We start from the raw sequence: 20,471 nt of genomic DNA on the forward strand, positions 1-20,471 counted from the left end.
GAACTAGAAATAGTCTTTAAAAAGACTGATTCTGTAAGGTTATAAAGCAGTCTTCCTAGTGAGGTCCTTAGAATTACATAGCAAGTGTCTGCTTTAACTGCTCAGGGATTTTGGAAAAGATTCCCTTAAGTCTTCAAGTAGTTCTTGTAGAACCCTGACACTTGCATGGAGACCTCTGTCACCCAGTTGTATTTGAGCACTTCCAAGCCCCTGTGAACTGTGTGTGTCTCATAACCTCGTGCTCCTGGATTGCTGCCCGTCGACTGTCAGCTCGGCTCGGCTGCGTGTGGTACTAGCTGAACAACTGCTGTCAGGCTCTGTGTTAGCTCCGGGGAATTAGGGGACTGAAACACTGCTCTGTAAGCCTGCAGTTGGGAGGCAAATGTCCTGAAGATAGATTTATTGAGGTTATTCTCAGCTTTAACCGAATGTATTTCCCAACAGAGCCACAGTGAATGGATATGTGGGTTTGAAAAGATGGCTAAAGAATACTTGAGAGAGGCTTCGGGATCCCAAGACGTCAAGGTAGGCATGAACGGTGGACAGCTTCCTTGTGCGTGGCGTAGGATATTTTCCAGTATAAATCTTCCAAATTGTGCTCTGGATTGTGAAGTTCAAATTGGTAGAACAGGTGACAAGAAAACTGTTTTATGGATATTTGCATCTTGTAAATCAAAAATGTATTTGCATCTTTGAAAAGCACCTTGTGGAGTTGTGAAAACTTTCATGAAATTCAAAAATCCCTGTTCCCTTTTTCAAGTAATTGGTTTTTTTCAGGCAATTCAGAATTACTGCAGTAACTCACATAAAGTTTGTGATTGAGTATTGAGAGTTGTAGGTAAACGTTGCTCTTGCTGTTGTCTTCACGTGGGTTGGAAAGACAGACCTGCCAATGTGAATGATACCAGCTTGCTTGTTGAAATAAGATAAATAATGGAACTCGAATCCATCAGCTGAGACGTGACTCTTCTGGTCCCTTTTCTCCTTTGTCAGGCTATGGAGCAGAAGTTGAAGGAGGCCGAGGAAATGCACATATTGCTGCAACTGGAGTGCGAGAAATACAAATCAGTTCTAGCAGAGACGGTAAGCAGGATGCCCAGTTGCCTGTGCCTTGTGATGTTGCAAGCTGCCTTTCTTCTGCTGTAAGCTTTCAAACCCCACTCTCTTTTTAGGAGGGGATTTTACAAAGGCTACAAAGGAGTGTGGAAGAGGAAGAAAGCAAATGGAAGATAAAAGTTGAAGAATCACAGAAGGAACTTAAACAGGTATTTCTGAAGATCTGCTTTTTGCGGCAGCCAGGCAGTTTCTGCTTGAAGTCACGGAGAGTGTTCAAGCACTGTGAAGGCAGGTATAGAACAGCCCTGGCTGCCTGGTTTGATGTGTGTGCAACCAGTGGATGAAAAAGGTGAAATCTACAACTAGTATAACAGGAATGATCCCTCCTTACAGCAGTAGTATTTTTGGTGCTCTGATACTTAGTTTCATGCTAAGTGATTTTTATTTTTTTGAGGGATGTATTTCCATTTTAAAAAACTAAAAAGTGGAGGAACTGTTGATGTCTTTAGATTTGTGTGGATATTCCTGTGGCCATTTTTAGAGAAGCAGAAACAAATGAACAGCACAGGTATGAAGTCTTTGACCATTATGACAAGTCTGTGTCACAGTCCTTTGCAGTTGATGCAGGAGGCAGCCAAAGAGCACGTAGTAATATTAATGCTGACAAGATAGGAAGCCAAAAATTCAGGAAAGTACATGTGTCCCATTAATGTGCCCAGGAATATGTATTTTTCTGATCCTGGCAACTCAGACTGTATTTCTGTTAAGCACCTGGTTTTTTTTTTTTCTAAGTCCATTTGTGAATAGATACAGTCTCTTTGTGCTAAAATTTAAGTATCATATAAGCATAACAATTTTTTTGGAAGCTGTTAAAATACTGCTTAATCCATTATGGTCAACTAATTACACTTGAAATTGCCTGCAAAGCTTTCCTTTTTAGGAAGGCTCTGTTGCTAGCAAAATTGGTAAGAAAAAAGCCTTTTATGTTTCTTTCCTAATCTAGAATTAAAGTAGGTCAAACTGCTTTTTCGAAAGAAATTACTTCTAAAGTACTTCTGCTTAGTAAATTTGAGTGCCAGAGTATGAGCCTGGAGCAAACAGATAGATGATTTATAAACATCTTGTTTGAGGGGCTTATAAAAGGCTGTCAGATCTTGAACTGTAGATGTGCTACCATCTGCTGCACTTATGCAGCCTCTAATAAGGCTAAATATGCTGTGTTTGGCTACGTGTAGTATGTGGATGGAGACGGTCTTCCCTGTCTAGGAAAGATATTTCCCTTACCATGGCCTAATGGACAGCTGGCTTAGTCCTTATATTCCAGATCCTTCAGGCATCTAGGCACTAAATATGTCAAAGAACTTCTTACGTTGGGAGGTAGAAAACGTGTTCTAAAGGAGACTCAGTGTATTGAATTGAGTGAGCATCTTTATTCAGTCACTGTGATTTCATCCTTAATATTTTTAAATCATAGAAACAAACTTGTGTGTATATGGAGAGTTTGTCTTAGACCAACCCAACTAAATGATCTATTTATCTTTCTTGAAAACTGCAGATGCGTTCTTCAGTCATTTCTTTGGAGCACGAGGTAGAGAGGTTAAAGGAAGAAATCAAAGAAGTTGAAACTGTACGTGCAGGTGGTTTTTTTGTCTTTGAAGCTTTCTGTTACTTAAACATGATTTAGGCTTATGTTGTAAGTCTGAACTTCCTAGGACTTCTCTCCTGCAAGTAGTGCAGCCTGTGCTGCAGTTTAAACTGAATCTTTTGGCCAGTGTTTTTAAGAAGTAGAAAAGCTGGGTACTGGAAATTGTGCTTTTTTGTTTTTTACTTCTGTACTCACCCACTGGGGCTTTTTCCTTGAGAGACTGAGCAGTTTACTGCTTGTTCATGGTCTTGGGCTTGATTCTTTTTCTTGTTATCTTTTTGAAGTGTAACAGTTTAAATCTGTGCTGTGCAATCACTGGATTTGCAATGCTCTCTAAATGTCATGGAATATTTGATGGAAATTTATAGCTAGTTCTAAATCAAGAAAATGATACTGCAAGAAAGCATTGAAAACATCTGTTTTAACTCTGTTTTTCTGTTTTTAGCTAAAAAAAGAGAGAGAACATTTGGAAAGTGAACTAGAAAAGGCAGAAATAGAACGATCTACTTATGTTTCAGAAGTCAGAGAGGTAAACATAATTGACCAAACTGTTATTTTTCTTTTGGTTACTAGTTGGCTGGCAAACTAATCTAATGCTTAGCCCCCGTGGCTGAGGAGTTTATATGCTTGTGACCTTAGGGTAGAGCGACACACTAATAACTGAGCAGAAGAAAAGTGGGCATCCTAAGGAGACAAATCCTAAAACTCTAAACTTCATTTCAGCTCAAAGATCTGTTGACTGAATTGCAGAAAAAACTTGATGATTCATATTCTGAAGCAGTAAGACAGAATGAAGAGTTAAATTTGGTAAGAAGCTTGTTCTCTGCTGGGCACAAAGTAGGCTCCCAGCATACTTATGAAGCGGAGACTTATTTCAAATCCTGTCTGTTCTGCTAACCTCTTCAGCTTGATATTTTTGTCCATTGCAATCATTTATGTAGTCTGACTTTTACAATTTGTCTCTTTCTCTGCTCCTAACAATAGCATGTCTGGTTCTTAAGACTTTTTCCAAAGTCTGTAAGACTTTCATTTCTGAAACTTCTTGAGAATCAGTGTTTTACGGTGTAGATACACGCAACAGCAAATATAATGTCACTGGAGCAACAAAAGTTGTGCTCTTGTCGTTTTAACTCGAGGATTATTCTCTGGTTGTTTTTTTTCCAAAGCTTTTAGGATGCAACTGTGGTATCTGTGCTCTGACTGTGCAGAGCCTTTTCCATCCTCCTCTGTATGTAGAGAAATTGGCCAAAACCAATGTTAGGTTAATTCAGAGTATCCAGCCATTCAGCAGCTGGCATCCTGATGTGGCTGAATAGCTGCTGGGCTGGCTTGGTGCATGCACTGTGTTATAGTGTGTTTGGCTAGAAATGCTCTCCAGCCAGTAATGCTCCTGTACCAGGTTTTCTGAAGAAGGGAGTTGGATTGACCGAGGCCAGGCCTATATGCCCAAAGATGCGTGGTTTTGCAGTTTGAGCCCTTCCACTTCTCACTTGTTTCAGTGACGTGTTTTTTAAGGCTGCAGGAGCAGTCAGATCCTTCCTCTGCTTGTGTTTGAACAGTGCTTTCTTGCTTTTGAGCCAGAATTGGGAAAGGTTGTCTCTGTCACCACATCTTTGTTGAGTTTTAGAGTGGTTGATGGGACAACCTGTCACTGCAGGCTGAGCTGCTCTAGATCTCTAGTTGATTTAAAAAAAACTCACCACAGTAACAATCTGCGTGAGTTAATAGTATGCCTGGCAAGTCTACTACAGCATTGCTTAGCATCCTGCCTCGGCAACCAAAGCCTCTTGTTTTGAAAGCAAGGGAAATGAGAATTGAATGCATATCTTGGAGTTAATCAGTAAATGCCAACCTCTTGAATATAAGAGGCAACAATCTCTTATGTCTGTAGCAACAAAAGCTCAAAAAGCTGAGCTCCATGCTAGGGCAGCTTGACTGCAATCTGATGGTGCTGTGCTGGTAGGAGCATGAACTACCTTCATGCAAATGGCTCAGGAATGCTGTCCAGTGTATATGAGGGTTTTTTTGCAGGAGGCTGAGGAATAGAAATGATGGGATTTCAAAATGTGTTTCCTGCTAATTTATAAAATGAGCAAGGAGAGAAGCCGAATCTGCAGAGGAGCTCAACAGTGCTTCCCCAAAATGTAGAAAACCAGCATCTGCCAGTCCAGGTGCTCCAAAGGGGGAAACCTTCCAAGGGTGAGACAAATACAAGGTGTAGGTTTGGAATCAGCGAGAATTCAGGGCTCTGAGTAGCCTATTGTTCACTTCTTTAATCCCCTGCTGGCTCCCAAGAAGATTGACAGCAGGAATAGTGAACATTAGCACAGTGCACTTCAGAGGCACAAATCCAACAAAATTGGCACTCGAGCTTCTTGTTAGCACTCCTACTTGAGGCTCAAGCCTTAAGTGCTATGGCTGGTTCTGTACGCTGTGTTGAAGAGCGATCGAAATATTCTTTAAAAAAATGTTTATATCCTTTGGAAGGCTATAGTTTAAGGGCAGCCAGTACAAAGTATTCATCCCTCTTGACTGAAATGGTTTCACTTTTTTGGATTGAATCTAAACACAATCGACAACTTAATATACCCCTGTCAGTGATTCATGCCTTGATGTGACATTAACAGACTGGTTAAGTCAACATAGTTGTAGTAAGTGGCACTTTATTAAGATGACAAGTAGAGCTTTTTAGTTTATTCAGCAGTAAAGTGACTGTTTAGCCTGAATTAGGAAGATGACAATCTACATTTTTGCGTATTTGCTGTGAATTAAGTTGAAGTCTGGGCTGACTTTTGTGATAAGAGTGCTGGAGAGGCTTATGTACTGTCAGTATTGCTAATATTCCTACTGGCAGTATAATTTAAAAGTTGAAGCCACTTGTAATGAAGCTGATGCCAACCATGTCTTGTCTTCTGTAGTTTCCATTCTTTACATTTATCTTTACAGATGGAGTCTCTCTTCCTTGACTGTCCTTGTAAACCTCATCATACATGTTGACTAATCCAGTATGTGCAATAATTGTTAGTAATCTTACTCCCATTGCAGTCAGTGTGCACTGGGTTAATTCATGGGACAGACAGATGAAATCTCTGTGTGTGTGAGGGAAACTGATTTTCTTTGTTACTATTTTGCAGCTGAAAACACAGCTAAATGAAACACTATCAAAACTCAAAGTTGATCAAAACGAGAGACAGAAGGTAGCTGGTGACTTGCCCAAGGTAAGTAGAGACCCTTAACAGCTGCAGATCTAAATGTTATCAAAACCCTCAAGATCTGTAGTTTTGCAGTGCTGGAAAATGTGGCGATTTGAGTGGCTTGAGGAGACTGCCTGCCTGGTGGGGTGTCTTACTCCACTCGCTGGTTCCCCAAGTGACTAGGACTGTGGGTGTAAGAGCTCATGCAGGATACCTGCATGTCTGTTGTTGCATTTTTATCATTTCAACTCTGTTCAATTACCCTTCTTGAAAGAGTCTCTTGTTCATGATAATTTTATGCCAATGGGAACAAGTGATTATTTGGGGCTGACAAATAATTCTTTATTTCAAGAAACCCAGCCTAACAAAAAACCTATCCCACAGGCATACACCCACAGCACAGCCTGAAGCTTTTAAATCCAGTCTCAAATGGCAGTGGGTTACAAGGTGGTTTACAAGCCATCTGCCCATTTGCATGTGGTTACAAATCGGCTATAACCCAGGAGACTGCAAATCTTTAAAGTTAGCTCTACACAAGCTTGATGAGACAAGCAGGTGGGTTACCTCTGCTCTTCCTCAATGGCTGCTCTTGCAAGATGGATTGGAGCGGGAAATCTTTAAGCATGAGAGGTCTCAGTGCTGTCTGTCACCCCAGAAATGAATGTCTCATGGGGGAATTGATAAATGGAGCCAAGAATAGCCTGCAGAACGGCTGAGCTCCGGCTCAAGACCGTATAACACCTTGTTCCTTCTGCGGTAGATGCATAGTAAGGAAATTGGGCTGCGTTCTAGCAGGACTGGAGTGGGGAGAGCTGTTGGTGGGGCAAGTCTTGTCCTGGGCCAGGGACAGATGATCACAATAGCACTGCCCGGAGGTGAGAAGGTAAAGGAGACCCACTGTAATAAGGTGTTTAAAACACTTTGCTCAGGACAATTATGTTGGATGTTGACATATGAAGTGAGCTGTGCTGATGTTCATGGTATATTCTATATAAACACAGATCTATGGTTAGGCTTTTGGAGACCTGCCTGGACTTGCACAAAAAAATTTGCTGCACAGTTTTTGCCTAACAACTTGACATGAGACTATTAAACCTTCCCTGTAGAATTGCTCTCAAATGCAGTCAGGCTGACATGCAACACGCTGATTGTAAGGAGACATGTCAATCTTGGCAAATGTGTTGGTCCCCTGAGCAAATCTGGCATAAAACAGATTTCCTCCTGAACAGTGATTTCCTGTGTCTCTTGTGCTCTTGGAGAGGTGGGGGGTTTGCTTCTCAGCCTTTGCTAATTGTTGTGCCTCCTCTGTTTGTGTGGTGGTTGTTTTTTTCTTTTTTTTTTTTCTTTCTTTCTTTCTCTCCCCTACAGGCCCAGGAGTCTTTGGCATCTCTTGAGAGAGAAATTGGAAAAGTTGTTGGGGATGCCAATGTTATTGAAAACAGCGATGTTTGCACAGAGTCGGTGAGTGTTTCTTTTTGAGCAACACAAATCTCATGCAAAGTATGAACTTTGGGAAGTGAAGTCTAGCAAAGGAACAGGATGTGTGCTGCTGATGGTAAATTAAGGCTTGATGAAAATTCCTGTCCTACAACTTGTCAGGGTGGTGTCCTGGAGCTGTATCCCCAAGGATGCATTGGGAGTTTTGTTGTCATCTGGATCGTGACCTGTTTCCCATGGCTCAAATATGCAAGGAGGAAAGGGAGAGATTCTGGACTTGAGATCTGGGCTTCCAGTGGGTTGTTGGTTTGGTTTGGGCAAAAGTGGGAAGTTCCCCAGACTTGTCCTTTCAAGAAGGGAAGCTAAAAATAAATTTGCTGATAACTACATGAGCTTAAAATATTAACTGTTGGGTTGGCACTTGCTGACATCTGTAAGGCCAAAGAAAGAAGGCAGTCTTGCATGCCCTGTAACATGAAGGCAGAGAATGTCTTTTGCCAGAATGCTGACCCTTCTGGTCCTTTGCACCTGTGGGCAAGAGCCTGTCCTTAGCCACTGGTAGGTGCCAGAATTCAACTTCAGCTGGTCCTGGCTCCTTGGTATTTGCTGCTGGACCACATCAAGGTCGGCACAAAATCTTGCTAGCCTGAGCTTCAGTAAGCAACAGATGTGAGCACTGCCTTGTGCTGTTGGTGGGCAACTCTCCAGACTGATGGTGTTTTTATATCCTCCAGTACTAGCATTGCAGTTACAGGGTCTGGAATTGGGTGGACTCTGGGGTGGCCTGTTTTCACACTTGCAGGTAACTCACCTGAGCCTGTGGGTTACTGTTAGCACAGATGATTGTTGAACTGCTTGTGGAGGTGGTACTCTGAGTCCTGGCCCTAAAAAGACACCACTTGTATGAGTAGTTGAGTTGTGGCTTTGTAATTGGGCTTCTCCATCTCTGGAAACAAGAGCTTTCACGCCAGCTTCAACATAGCTTCAGAACAGCTTTCTGGAAGGCAATTGGGAAGGCGAAGGCTAAAGCAGGTGCCTTCCCAGCACGTTTTATATAGCTAAGTGGTGTCAATGGAACTCATTACACATTTTCTTATGATGGGTAGAGTGGAAGGAAATGCTGTCATCTGAGGGGGAGAAGAGCACTTGCCGATAGGACAAGTAATATATCGACTCATTTTAGCTGCTGAAAGTAAGTAGCTTCATCAGCTGCAAGAGGAAGCTAGGAGTCTTCTAAGGAGTACTGTAGGGAAGTCTTTGCCTTTTAGTAGTTATCAGAAATGAAATGGCTTTTCCAGGGTGATCAGTCGTGGATACTGATCAACCCTTGTGCTGTGGGCTCAACCACGTCCGAGCCAGAGATGCTGCTGGGCCTGCGGGACCATGGATGTCCCAGCCCTGTGAGCTGGTTTCCTGGGAGGAACGGTAGGTCTGCCGAGCCCTCGCCTGTATTGCCAGCCGGAGGCCAGTCGCTGATGGTGACAATGGGATGCTCTGTGTCCCCTGTCTGCAGCAGGCTGGAGAAGAAAAGCCTTCCTCAAAGCAATGCCAAACTGCTTGCTCTCTGCTGTGCATTTATGGCTTATCTAAGTGGTATATCAGAACACCGATGCCATCAGCCGTGGCATTTTGTGGCTGGTGACACTGGTGAGCCCTCCTGAGCCGGGTGTCGTTAGATGTGCCCTGCGGTGGCCTGAGTATGCTAGTTTCATTTAATTGCCTTAGCCTTAACTTGTGTAACCCCTCTGGCTCATGCATTGCTCTGCTGTAGCTGCGTGGGCACGTCGTGGAACTGTAACCAGGTTTCCTCCAGAATATCCATCGCTTTATTCTGAAGAGGAGTGTGGAAAAACAGTCCTAATAAACCTGTAATTAAGCCTTCATTAGTAAAAATACGTTAATTGTCTAAACAGCGCTCTTGACAGGTAGCCATTGGCAGAGGCTAGAATTAGAACATTTTCTTTTCCTTCCCCCAAGCCCTTTTTGCTGCTTTTTTTTTTTTAGGGGAAAAAAAAAGAAAAAGAAGCTGTCTCCCCAGAAGCCTAAAAACTCAGCTTAAAATAGCTTTCAGATTAAAAAAGAAAGTCTTCCAGCCACTTCCACCTAGCAACAGTGTCTCTCTTTCTTTTTAAGAAGGACCTGAAAACACATGCTTAAAAATGAGCATATTTGTTCCTTCTGGGTACTGGAACCAACCCACAAAATTGAGAAATGATGCTTGCGTAAACCCTCAAACACATTCTGTGTGTTTTCTTTAGACTTCTTTTCTTTCTATTTAAAAATAGACCATTTGGTTTTTCTAATCGGCTTCCTTGTCACCTATGGGACTAGATGATGACTAAAGGGTGCCTTTTAGTATGCTTTAAGGAAGTAATTTATATTCAGCAGCTTGCTTAGGCAGCAAACTTTTTTTGAGGCTTGTATGAAATCTAATGTGCTTTTTCCCCCAAATCTCAGTGTAAAACACTCCGTCATTGAAAACTGGAAATGCCATACATGTAAAGCACGGTGGAGGGGAATCTGTCAGTTCAGTACCTGTTTTAGCTACCAGGTCTGTGATTACAGGGGGTTCCCCACTACCATCCTCTTCCTCTCTTCATCCCCATATCCCAAAGACATGCTTTCTCCTGAGCCATGGAGAGCATGGCGCTGGGGCACAGCAACGACTGCATAAGGCAGTCTTGCACTCCTGCGTTAGCAGAAGCTGCAGTATGACTGTGCTGAGCCCAAATCCATCGGGACCTGGTCAGGATTGGCCCCAGGAGGGCTGGGGATGTGTCTATAATTCATGAGTAAACAGCGCCTGAGATTATTGAAGTCACAAAACAGAAGGGAGAGGAAGCAAATAAGGGAGAGAAGAGCTTTTCCCAGAGATGAGGGCTGAGAGTGAACTGAAGGGCTCCTTCCTTCATTGCTTCTCACGATGGTTTCTATGCAAAGGCACATGCACTTTCATACCCAGTGCTGTCGGTCAGTGCTGTGATTCATTCATTTGCTGGGATGCTAATTGCATTTGCCTTTCCACTTTCATCATTCTGGTCTAGTGGAAGGTGTCCCTGCCTATGGCAGAGGGCTTGGAACTAGGTGATCTTTAAGGTCCCTTCCAACCCAAACCATTCTATGATTCTATGATTAATCTGTATGAGATCGCTAAGTGAAGTCTCAGTCTTGACAGACCTGATTTTCTACTTTAATAAGGGTAAAACAGGTTAAGGCTACCCTAATACAGATTCCGAATGATTTTCTACAGTAGAAAAATGTTTACCAGTTGCACTCAAGTAAGAGCTTTGCAATATATGGCTTTGTTCTCTTGCCTGAGCCCAGAGTAGTTTCTGTAATGGTGCAGGTGGTTGAGTTTGATTTACTGCCCGCTCTGCGTTACAGCAAGTCTAGCGGCATTTCCAGCCAAATGGGAGCTGGGAAAGTGGCCCGCTCTGAACTCACTCTAATTTCCCTGAAACTCTAGGGAGAGATTTGCAACAGCATTATGCATCAGTCTCATTCTGTTAGTAAAACCGCTTTCACTTGGAGCGGGGTTAGCCGATGCTGAGCACTTGCAAACACCTCTGTGCTCATGTTGAGAATTGGGTACTTCTGTATCACCGACACCAAGGCAGAGTTGCTTATTTTTAGCTGTTAAATGGGAAGGGAAAGCTGTTTTACAGGTTATCTGCACATCTGTACTATGAGCTGAATAAGGAGTAGTAATGTGTTTTACATTTGGATTTCTTTGTACGTCTCTGGAGGAGCTAATCAATAAAGGTAATAAAACAGGGATTATATCAGCGATAGCTCAGCAAGACTGACTTTGGGGAGGAGGGCAGGCAAGAGGGGAAGAGTCCATTTCGAGTTGTGACACTTCCCTATTAATAAACTGTTGAACTCCTCAAGGAAAAAAACCAAACAAAACCACTTTTGTTTAAAAAAGCAGGCTCAGCATTTTCATTTCGGTGCAGGAAACCAGTTTTCTAGCTCTTGGTAGCTTTCTTTTTTCCTTTTCCCTGTGTTGACTGGTGCTTAGACTGCTTGTCGGAGTGTCAGTGGCAAGCAGGAATTTCCCAGGGGCTCGGAGCGGAGGGTGAACCTGTGGGATAGCTGGTGGGCAGCAGCCCATGTCCTGAGCCTGAACAGGAGCACTGGTGCTGTGGTGTGGGTGGGGAAAGGTGTGTATCTCCAGCCAGCTGTTTCAAATGGTTTCACAGCTGGAGCTGCCTTGTGCTTGGGTATTACATACTGCTGAGGACACCATCCCGCGGATCCTCATACAGAGCAAGTCCTTGGTGGTCCAGCAGCCTTGTTGTTACAGCTGCAGGGGTCAGAAGTCATGCCTCACGCTGGGCGCACTGTCACTGTGCTTAGCAGCCTGCGTTATAAACCATGTGCTCTCATCCGCATGGCATTTTCAGCCAGGCTTGTGGGGATGTGGGGGTAATAACTTCAGAGGCCGGATCAGCTGTGGTTACAAGCACAATTCCTGGAAGCAGTGAGTAAGTGGAGTCCTGGGCAGGCAGGGTGGGAGCTGGAGGTCAGCGATGCTCTCACTGGTGTTCAGTATGTGCAGGTAATTCCCTGGAACAGGAAACAGCTTCTTGACTTTGAACCGTGTTCTCTTTAAATGTGGCCATAACCCTCTGACTTATAAGAATTGTTCCCATCTGTGCAAGGAGTTGTAATTTTATACAGAGGATCTAATTCTAGGCTTTCTTGGTAATTAGATTGTAAATGAGTTTTTAATGATTTTTTTTTTTCCTTCTTCCAGGAATTGACTGATAAAAGACTAAATGTGGCGGTGAATCTTAACCAGGATGTAGGTCATCTCAAGAAGCTGCTCGTGTCAGTAAGCCAAATGCTGTCAAAGGGACGAGAACACTACCAGCTAGTAGGTAGGTGTGGCTGGTGGCCATCTAGTTGAACTGGTGGGTGGCTGTCAGGTAGGGTACTGCTCTGTGATGGTGGGACCTTGTTCAGATTTAACAAGTCAAGTGTCAAAATCTGAGACTTTCTATGTGCAAATCATCAAAAGCTTCTAGTAGCCACTAGATTTGTTCCTCTCTGGGCCCATACTAAAATTAGCTGGGACTAATCTCGCATCCCCATGTCCCTCTAGGCTTGTAACTCTTTATCCTTCCCTTCCACCACCTGCTACTTCATGCAGCAGGTTTCCCCAAATTTTGTTTTCTCAGTGCCTGTGCCTTGTTTCCTCTGTCCCAGCTACACGAACAAAATGTCTATGCTTCCACGCTCTGATTGCTTTGGGATGGAGGATATAAAGTAACCCACTGGGCTTTCACTGAGTTAGCAGCCATGGCTTGCTGTGGTCACAGGGATATGAGTATCTGAAGCATCAGTCTGGCATGAACTCTTTCTCCAATTATAGACACACGAACAAGGCTTTTTTTTTTTAATATACAGCCAACTTGGAAACCTGAGCCTTTGTGGTTGACTGCATCATGCTGGTAAACTTCTTAAATGGCCCAAAGTTAGCTAACGGTCGGGTAAACTTGAGACACCAAACTTTTTCTCAGGAAGCTGATGCAGCTTGTGAGCGTCTGCTAGATGCGCTGCGAGCTGGGGCTGAAGGCGGGTTGCGAACTGTTCGGTTTGGGAGGCAGCAAAGCCTTGGCACTGAACAAGCTGCTACAAGAAGTGTCAGAACTCCCTCTCATCGTGTCAGAGCTCTCTCTCATTTACTGAGGATGGGGGCTTGTTTATTCCTAATTTAGGCTTTTTTTTTTTTTTTTTCTGCTCCTGCCTCTGTAATACAGCATGGGCAGCAGAGCTGATCTTCAAGGGCTGGTAGCAGGGTGTTCACGGTGGGGTGAGCCCGGTCCCGTAGGACAGGCTTGGTGCACGTGGGAGGAAGGTGCTACCTGCACCTTGGCCTCTGCTCTGGGAGGCTGTTCTTGCTCAGCCTCCACCACCCTGGCTTGTTCCTCTGGGTTTCATCGTAGGCCGACACTAACGAAGCGGCTGGTGTGAGCTGCTGAATTGCTGGTGAGGCGCAGATTTGCTTGAACACTGCCCTTTGCTCGGCTGACGTGGTGTTTTGTGTTTCTCTTGCAGAATGAAGTCACGGGGGAATCGTTAATTTGAGGATAGCAGAAGGCATTGTATTATATTTTGCCAAATTAAAGCCTTATTTATGTTTTCACCCTTTCTACTTTGTCAGAAACACTGAACAGAGTTTTGTCTTTTCTAATCCTTGTTAGACTACTGATTTAAAGAAAAAAACCCAACTCTGTAGACACCTCCAGAGTTTAGTTTTATAATAAAAACAAACCTGTTTGGATAATTAGACCTTTACATTCCTGGAGAGACAGTAAACACATAATCTTTTATCTTACTTTGCTCAATAAAACTTGTTCAGAAAACTCCAATGTGGTAAAGTCACCAATGGGATATAACATTTTAATACTGATGTTGTACACTGTTTTACTTAATTACATTTTTGGGATTAGCTGCCTCTGACTTCAACCTCAAGTAAACACTCCTTTTTTTTTTTTTTTTTTTTTTTTTGGTTGCTAATGTAATCAGTTTTTGTAATGGTGTCAGCAAATAAAGGGATGCTATTATTCAAGGTGTTCCTGCTTTCTTCTTTCAACTGAACATGCATGACTCAGGTGAGATTTCCACCTCTCCCCTCCCTGAAACGAGCATCAGGCTGCACTCAGTGTACTTGGTTTTGGGCAGAGGAGGAGGAACAAGCTTGAGAAGAGGAAAACGGGTGCTTGCAAACTTCGGAGTAAGTCTTCCTTTTAAAGAAAAGGTACTGAGGTTTTAAAAAATACAAGAAATCCCCAACAAACCATCATGTGAACTATGGTTCCATGTCATGTGTTGTCTTTGGGAAAAATCAGGGAGTACAAAGGGGAGGAAGAGTCAGAAACATCGGATTGTATGGCAAAGCCAGCTTTTGTGGGAGTGTTGGCCAAGCCTGCCTGGCTGCCAGCGGTGTGCAGAGTATCTCTGTTTGCCCCAGACCTGCCTCCTGGGTGGGAGTCTGTGGTAGAAAGAGTTTTGGGGGGGGTTGGATGCTCTGTTACTGGGTGTTTTGTTGGAAACAAGTCTGGGGAGGGTCTTCAGTGGGACGGGAATTCTTCTGTGGGTGTTGGGAGATCAGGTGGCCTTCCTCTGCTCTGGGTTTTTAAGTGTGTCTTAGAGGAACCCTTCGGTTCTGCCAGAGATTCTTCAATAAGCAAGGTGAGATGTTGTTGCTTGGTTCTTGATAACACTTGAAGACACGATTATCTGAGGGAAGGCAACAAAACGGGGGCCAAAGTGAATTAATTGTAGAGGTAAAATGGTTCAAACTGTTCACCCTGAGCTTTTCACGCTCTCGCCTTTGTGGGATTTTTTTGTTAATATTTTGGTCCTTTGTCACCTACCCCATCCTTCACCAGACAGGAGGTGAAGAAGTTTCTTCCTTACATGGACCCAGTGGTTTCCTGGATGATGCAAGTCCTGTTGAGAGCTAAGAAATAGCTCGGAAGAGGGAGAGAAAACAAAAACCTGTGTTTCTTCACAAAAGCTACCCTTGGGTTTCAACTGTAGCCATTAAACTGTCATGTTCCTTGGAGATGTTATTTCATTGAGTAAAAACTCAAATGCCATTAAGTCTAACTTAAGACTGGTGGCTTGAAAATGGTGGCTTGAAATAGAAAGTGTTTCTTAGTGCCAGGGACACCCCCTGCAACTAGATTTAAAGAAAACCTGAACCCTGGAGGGTCTCCACACTTGCCCAGGTTATGGTCAGAGGCTGATCCTTTGGCAGACGTCTAGACACCTATTTTGGGGGATAAGTAGCAGTTTAATGGATCTGTGCAGGTTTGACTGTTTTGAAACCGCTTATGAACACAACCCACAAGCTTCAGTGCCGGTAGTTTGGGCTTGGGGGTGTTGTGGTGTTGCTCTGATTGCAGTCCTGCCTGTCTGGAGAGTCCCCATGGCCACCCCAGCTGGGAAACTCCTTGTCTTTGAAGCTCTGTCACTTGGTAAAGTACGTGGTCACGGAGGCAGGTGCTGGCTGTGGTGGTTGTGTGGGAGAGCAGACCTGAGTTTCTGCTGTGGTATCTGCTTTCTCATTAGTGTGCACTTGGGTGGAAGCTCAACCTTCCCCTGGATCAGATACTCTCCTTTGGCTCCTCCATGCATCTGGGGCTTGTTTTTTTGCTCCTCTCCTTTCCCCTTATGGATAAGGGCAACGGACAGCAGGGAATCTTCACAAGGAGCTGTTTCCCATCCTCCTTGGGCTCACCGGGTAACAATTCTCCCAGTATATGTGGGTGACTAGTCTAGGGGTGCTCAGAGCCTTCCTGCATGTCTTGCCATGTGCATTGCTGGTTGGAGAGCATGCAGAGATGGGCACCAGCGAATTCCCTCCACCGTGAGCCTCCTTTCCTGTGTTCAGGTGGGGCAGTTTCTTGGTGAGACCCTGGGAAAGCTGGTGGTGAGAGAGACAAAGGTTGCACAGGTTCCAAGCGGAGCAGGATTGATTCACCCGTTATCTATCCCCAACGTGGTGCTGTGAAGGCAGAGAAGATCGAGGAGCTGCTGCGTTCGTCCTGCCTCCCTCTCCAGCAGCTGGGCTGGAGCTTGCACAGGCAATGTCCCAATGAGAATTGGGGTCTCCAGGTGAAGTTGTGTCCCTTTTTCCTCAAAAAGGTGGTTTTGCAAATGCTGATGGTGCCTCGTTCAAGGAAGAAACGCTCCTGGAAGGGAGAGCGGTGCCTGGGGAGCCTCTGGATGCAGCCTTTGGAAGAGCGAAGGCAGTGTGAGGGTAGAGATGGAAACCTGGCCGTGTTTCCAGGCTCTTGATTTTCTGTTAGGTTAAGCTGCAGAGCAGGGCGGTGAAGGTGCTGCTGCAGTGCTTAGTTTAAGAGGGGAGAGATTTGCAGCGTCATTCGCTTTCTCTCTTGGCAGAAATCCTCCCAGGAGAGGATGCGAGACCTTTTGTTTTGAAGTTTAAGTGCAGGTTTTTATTTTGCTTTAGGAGATGTACGGAGGTGTTAAAGGCAGCTGTAAAAAGATCCCCTGAAAAGCCCAGCTGAGCAAACCCTAATCTCCTTTCTGAAGGGTGACGAGGGGTTAGGATGGTTCCCCAGGAGCAGTGGGAAGGGGGATGGATGCTCTTTCATCTTGGCGTCCTCTCCAGCCCTGGATAAAATGTGGCTGCTGGCAGTTGTCTCTCAAATTTGGAAGGCTTTACCTTGCTGATCGGTCACTAAGAAATCCCTCCAGCTCTGAACATCTGCTGAGGTAAAATGTAAAGACCACAAAAAAAGCATGTGTGGGAAGCTGATTCATCAATGCAAAGGTAGAGCCGGTACTTGGCATGTTTTCCCAGCCCTCCGCGAGCCCCCGGTTCTCTGCAGTTTCAGCCCTCGGTTTCCAACCAGGCTGAGAGCCGTGGCAGGAGGCAGGTTGGTCTCTGCCCGCGCTAGAGGGAGACAATAGCTAATGGATACAGAGATGCTTTTCTTGGAAAAAGCCCAAACGGGGATGTTCAGATGCTGGTGATGGATTTTTTTTTTTTTTTTTTTTGATTTATTTTTGTTTAATTGCAAGGCCGGAGTGATTTGCAATAGGAGAAGCTGTGCGCCGTAAGCCGTGTGCGATGCGGTGCTGGCTATCGAGCGTTGCTGAGCCTGATGCACGTACAAAACTGGCTTCTCTTGCTTTCTGTTCTTTATCAGCCTGTTCAAAATGGAAATGAGAAATGCAGGGGAAGGCTCTGAGCTGTCTGTTTACTCTCGCTGAAGTTGTGCTGCCTCCTCTTCGTCCCTCAGCACAAACCTCCCACCCCTTCCCAGCTGTATCCAGCAGACGTGAGCAGTAAGTTGTTCATCTAGTAGCCGCTGTTGGGTTTTCTCGGGCAATGACTCACTCAGCTATTTATTATTGTGATGAAAAAAGAAATCTCATGCAACTTTAATTCAACCCCGAGTAATTCAAATGATTTTGCCATAAAACTCCTTTGCAATGACGCCAGCTGTGTTTTCTCCCCAGGGCTGCTGGTGCCGTGGGGGGTGCTGGTGGTCCGTGCCACCGTGGTCCCCGTGTCCCCAGCGTCCCCCTCGCTCAGTGCATGACTTTGGCCTTTTTCCGCAGCACTTGCAGTGCTGTTTGCGGTCAGCTGTGAATTTCCTTGAATCATTCGGTGGTCGACGAGGCTCTTGCCAGGCTGGTTTTGGCAGGGCTTTGCCTCTCGCACTGGGCAGCGGGGTTATACTGGGGGGTTCTTCTGCAGATCTTGGTGGAAGCTGTGAGTGGGGAGAGCTGCTGCTGGCCAGGCGGGAGTTCCTAAGGGAGCATCCAGAAGGTGAAAAACACCATTTCTGCCTGCTTTGTTGGCTTCAATATCTTAGCTAAACTTAGCCAGGAGGCAATCCAACTCCAAGGGAAGCATGGACAGCACCATGCAGGAGCTTCCCTTCATCGCCTGAACCCTTTGATACACTCAGATTTGTTTGGTTAAACACCATCTTCCAGCAAACTCTTCTCCGTGGGTCCAGAGCATGCCTGTGCCCTGGCTGGAGATGAAAGGTCTCGGGGAGAAAGTCTCTGGTAATCCTAAGGGACGCTAAGTCTCCAAAAGCTTTAAAAGGAAATGGAGATAGCTCGAATGCTGGAAAAGTAGTAGTTTTCTTTTACCTCCTTTTGGAGATCCAGCTTGCTCCGACAAATCCCTGTGGATCCCACGTCAGCCCTGGCTGGGCTCCTCTGCCACAGTGTCCCGGGGTGGCCGTGGGGCAGCGATGGGTGCTCCTTGGAGGGACCTTTAGCCAAGTGTCTTCACAGAGGGCATCTTCTCTCCCACGCTTGGCTTAAAATAAGCCTGGACTAGCTTCCTGAAGGTGCGAGTTGTGCTGGTTTTGCCGAGAGCTCTGCCTGTCGCGGTTGTCCTCTGCGAGACTCCACCGAAGCAAACGGCTCAGTAAAGGTCTTGAGGAGTTTCCTAAGTCTGCGTGAGAGACCAGGAGTACAGGGACAACCCATGGGAATGCCAAGACGTGCTCGAGTTGATTACTGGGAGAGGTTGCCCGTGGTGTGTCCCCTTCCAAAACCCACCTCTCCGTGTTCCCAGCCACCAGCCGTTCCCCCGAACCAAGCGCACGTCGCCAAACCAGCGACAAAAACCCTTGCGAGGGGCAGGTGTCACAGGCATCCCTGGTCTCGGCAGCTGGGAAAGAAATCATACTAGACTGATGGAATTTTTTTTTTTCCCCTCTGAAACTCATGTCTCCCCCAAAACAATTTTTCTTTTTTATCATGGAAGAAACAAAAGCCAGAGTCAGGACCAAAGAACTTGCCCTTGTGGTTTTTTACTCCAGGGTGAGGCTCTTTTTTTTAAAATGAGAAGTCAACTGAAAACAATTGTAAGTGAAAAATGACTCTGCCAAAACACCTAAACTACCCGCAACCCTTCAAAAAATTGAATTCCCCTTTTTCAGTTGGAAGAAGAGGTAAAAAGTTTGGTGGGGTTTTTTTTCTTTTTTTCCTCCTTCCTGTCTGATGTTCTTTCTAGGAAAGAAAACAAAATTCCTTCCGAAATACCTGCAGTGACAATTTATAACAGCTTGGGAACAGTTTTGCCAAACAACCCGAACCCGACAGCCATGAGCATTTTCCTCCTTAAGCCTGTCTCCATCGTTCACGGGGATGAGGGATGTCCCTTGCCGGGCAGCTCCTGCCTGCTGTGGGTCAGCGCTGGCGTGCGGCGTTGGGGCTCTTCGCCTCTGCTTCAGCAGACGTCCAGGAGAAATCATGGTCCTTCTGGGATGGATCAGGTGTGGTGTGGCGTGGATCTGTACAAAAGACTGATTTTTTTTTTTTTTTTTATTTTTAAATTTTTTTTTATTTTTCATTTTTTTATTTTTTAGTTTTGCAAGCATATGTTTGGGAAGGTGCTGGGGTCCCTGCTGGAATGGAGCCTGTTTTGATCTCCCCTGTGCTTGGGATGGGTGCAGGTTGTGCTTTCGGCTCGCGCATCCACAGCGCAAACTGCACGTGGCTCCTCAATGGCTGCTTTCAGCTTCCTGCGGGGACGCTTCTATTTTTGGAGCGGTTGCACCTAAAAATACATCTTTAGGCTCTTGGGGAAGCTGGCTCTGCATCACTGAGGAGCTAATTAAACTGGGGGAAACGCAGGCCCTCGAGCAGGGCCTGTTCCACGTTGCTGAAGATTTTTTGGTGGTTTTTTTTTTTTGTGTTTTTTTTTTTTTTTTTTTTTTTTCCCCTCCTGTTTGCAATGATCCACATTCTTCTTGCCCTGCATGAGTAGCAAAGGCCAGACGTTTACCGTTCCTCTGCGGGAAGGGCAGCGTTCGCACCCCGGACGCTTGGGCATTAAAGTTTGCTTTTGTGCAGCTCCGCACCCCTAAACTTCAGGCTCAGCCCCACTGGAACCATCGCCTGACCCCACGGGCGGCGCTGGCCACAGCCCCCCGCGACGCTCGGCTGGACGGGGGACGGAGGCCAGGCAAACAGCTTAGGCTATAAGAAACTTAATCCTATTCATTTCTAGAGATCTAGGGTTAGTATCCAGCTCGGATGTGCTGAGGGGTCCCGGTGGGCTTTTGCTCTCCGTGCTGGCCGTCGGCAATTCTTTCTATTGACAAAAGTCATGATTAAATACAGCCTTGGGTCCTGTTTATATCGCTGCGGGACCGAAAGCCATGAGATGGAGGCCCGGGGCAGTTCATGGGCTTTACCCTTGTGATGTTCTCGCAGGACCGATTTGGATCAAACACCCCTCGCCTCCTCAACCAGGCTTAAATTACAAAAAAAAAAATAGCCCGAGACTAGTTCAAAGCTTATATTCGGAGCCAGGCACGTTTCTGCGGTATGTTAATGCTGCCTGGGGCCATCCTTGAAGACCTGATCTCTTGCTTAAGCAAATAGGCTTGTCCTAATCCAACCCTATCGAAAACAACCTGAGCTGCATCAAGGCGTTGGGATATAATGCTTTAAAATCAATAAATATTTTAGGAGCGGAGGGAGCGGGTTCGTATCAGCAATGCTAGTCCCGGCTGGTCATTATTAATTCAATGGATGCAGTTGTAAATTGGCTGAGGAAGCAAAACAGCCAAAATTACAAGCGCTGCTTTTCCCCCCCCATCGCTGAGATGTTTTGCTGGATC

General features: G+C 45.3%; 1 protein-coding gene across 10 annotated transcripts in view; it reads left to right on the forward strand.

Moving 5' to 3' along the window:
• KTN1 (kinectin 1) overlaps positions 1–13,904 on the forward strand; it is a 79,017-nt gene extending 65,113 nt beyond the window's left edge. For 7 of the 10 annotated variants that reach the window (XM_030038323.2, XM_041129646.1, XM_041129643.1 and 4 more), the window contains 10 exons: positions 445–525; positions 994–1,083; positions 1,173–1,265; positions 2,612–2,683; positions 3,147–3,230; positions 3,425–3,508; positions 5,836–5,919; positions 7,264–7,356; positions 12,092–12,215; positions 13,396–13,904. In XM_030038323.2, the coding sequence (XP_029894183.1) occupies positions 445–525; positions 994–1,083; positions 1,173–1,265; positions 2,612–2,683; positions 3,147–3,230; positions 3,425–3,508; positions 5,836–5,919; positions 7,264–7,356; positions 12,092–12,215; positions 13,396–13,400 (810 nt within the window). In that variant the 3' untranslated portion in view covers positions 13,401–13,904. The remainder of the gene's footprint in view (positions 1–444; positions 526–993; positions 1,084–1,172; positions 1,266–2,611; positions 2,684–3,146; positions 3,231–3,424; positions 3,509–5,835; positions 5,920–7,263; positions 7,357–12,091; positions 12,216–13,395) is intronic. The other 3 variants (XM_041129645.1, XM_041129653.1, XM_030038411.2) reach the window with 1 other exon arrangement.
• Positions 13,905–20,471: the final 6,567 nt, after the last annotated feature.

This window comes from Aquila chrysaetos, chromosome 2, assembly GCF_900496995.4.
Source record: "Aquila chrysaetos chrysaetos chromosome 2, bAquChr1.4, whole genome shotgun sequence".
In the NCBI taxonomy this organism is placed as follows: Eukaryota; Metazoa; Chordata; class Aves; order Accipitriformes; family Accipitridae; genus Aquila; species Aquila chrysaetos.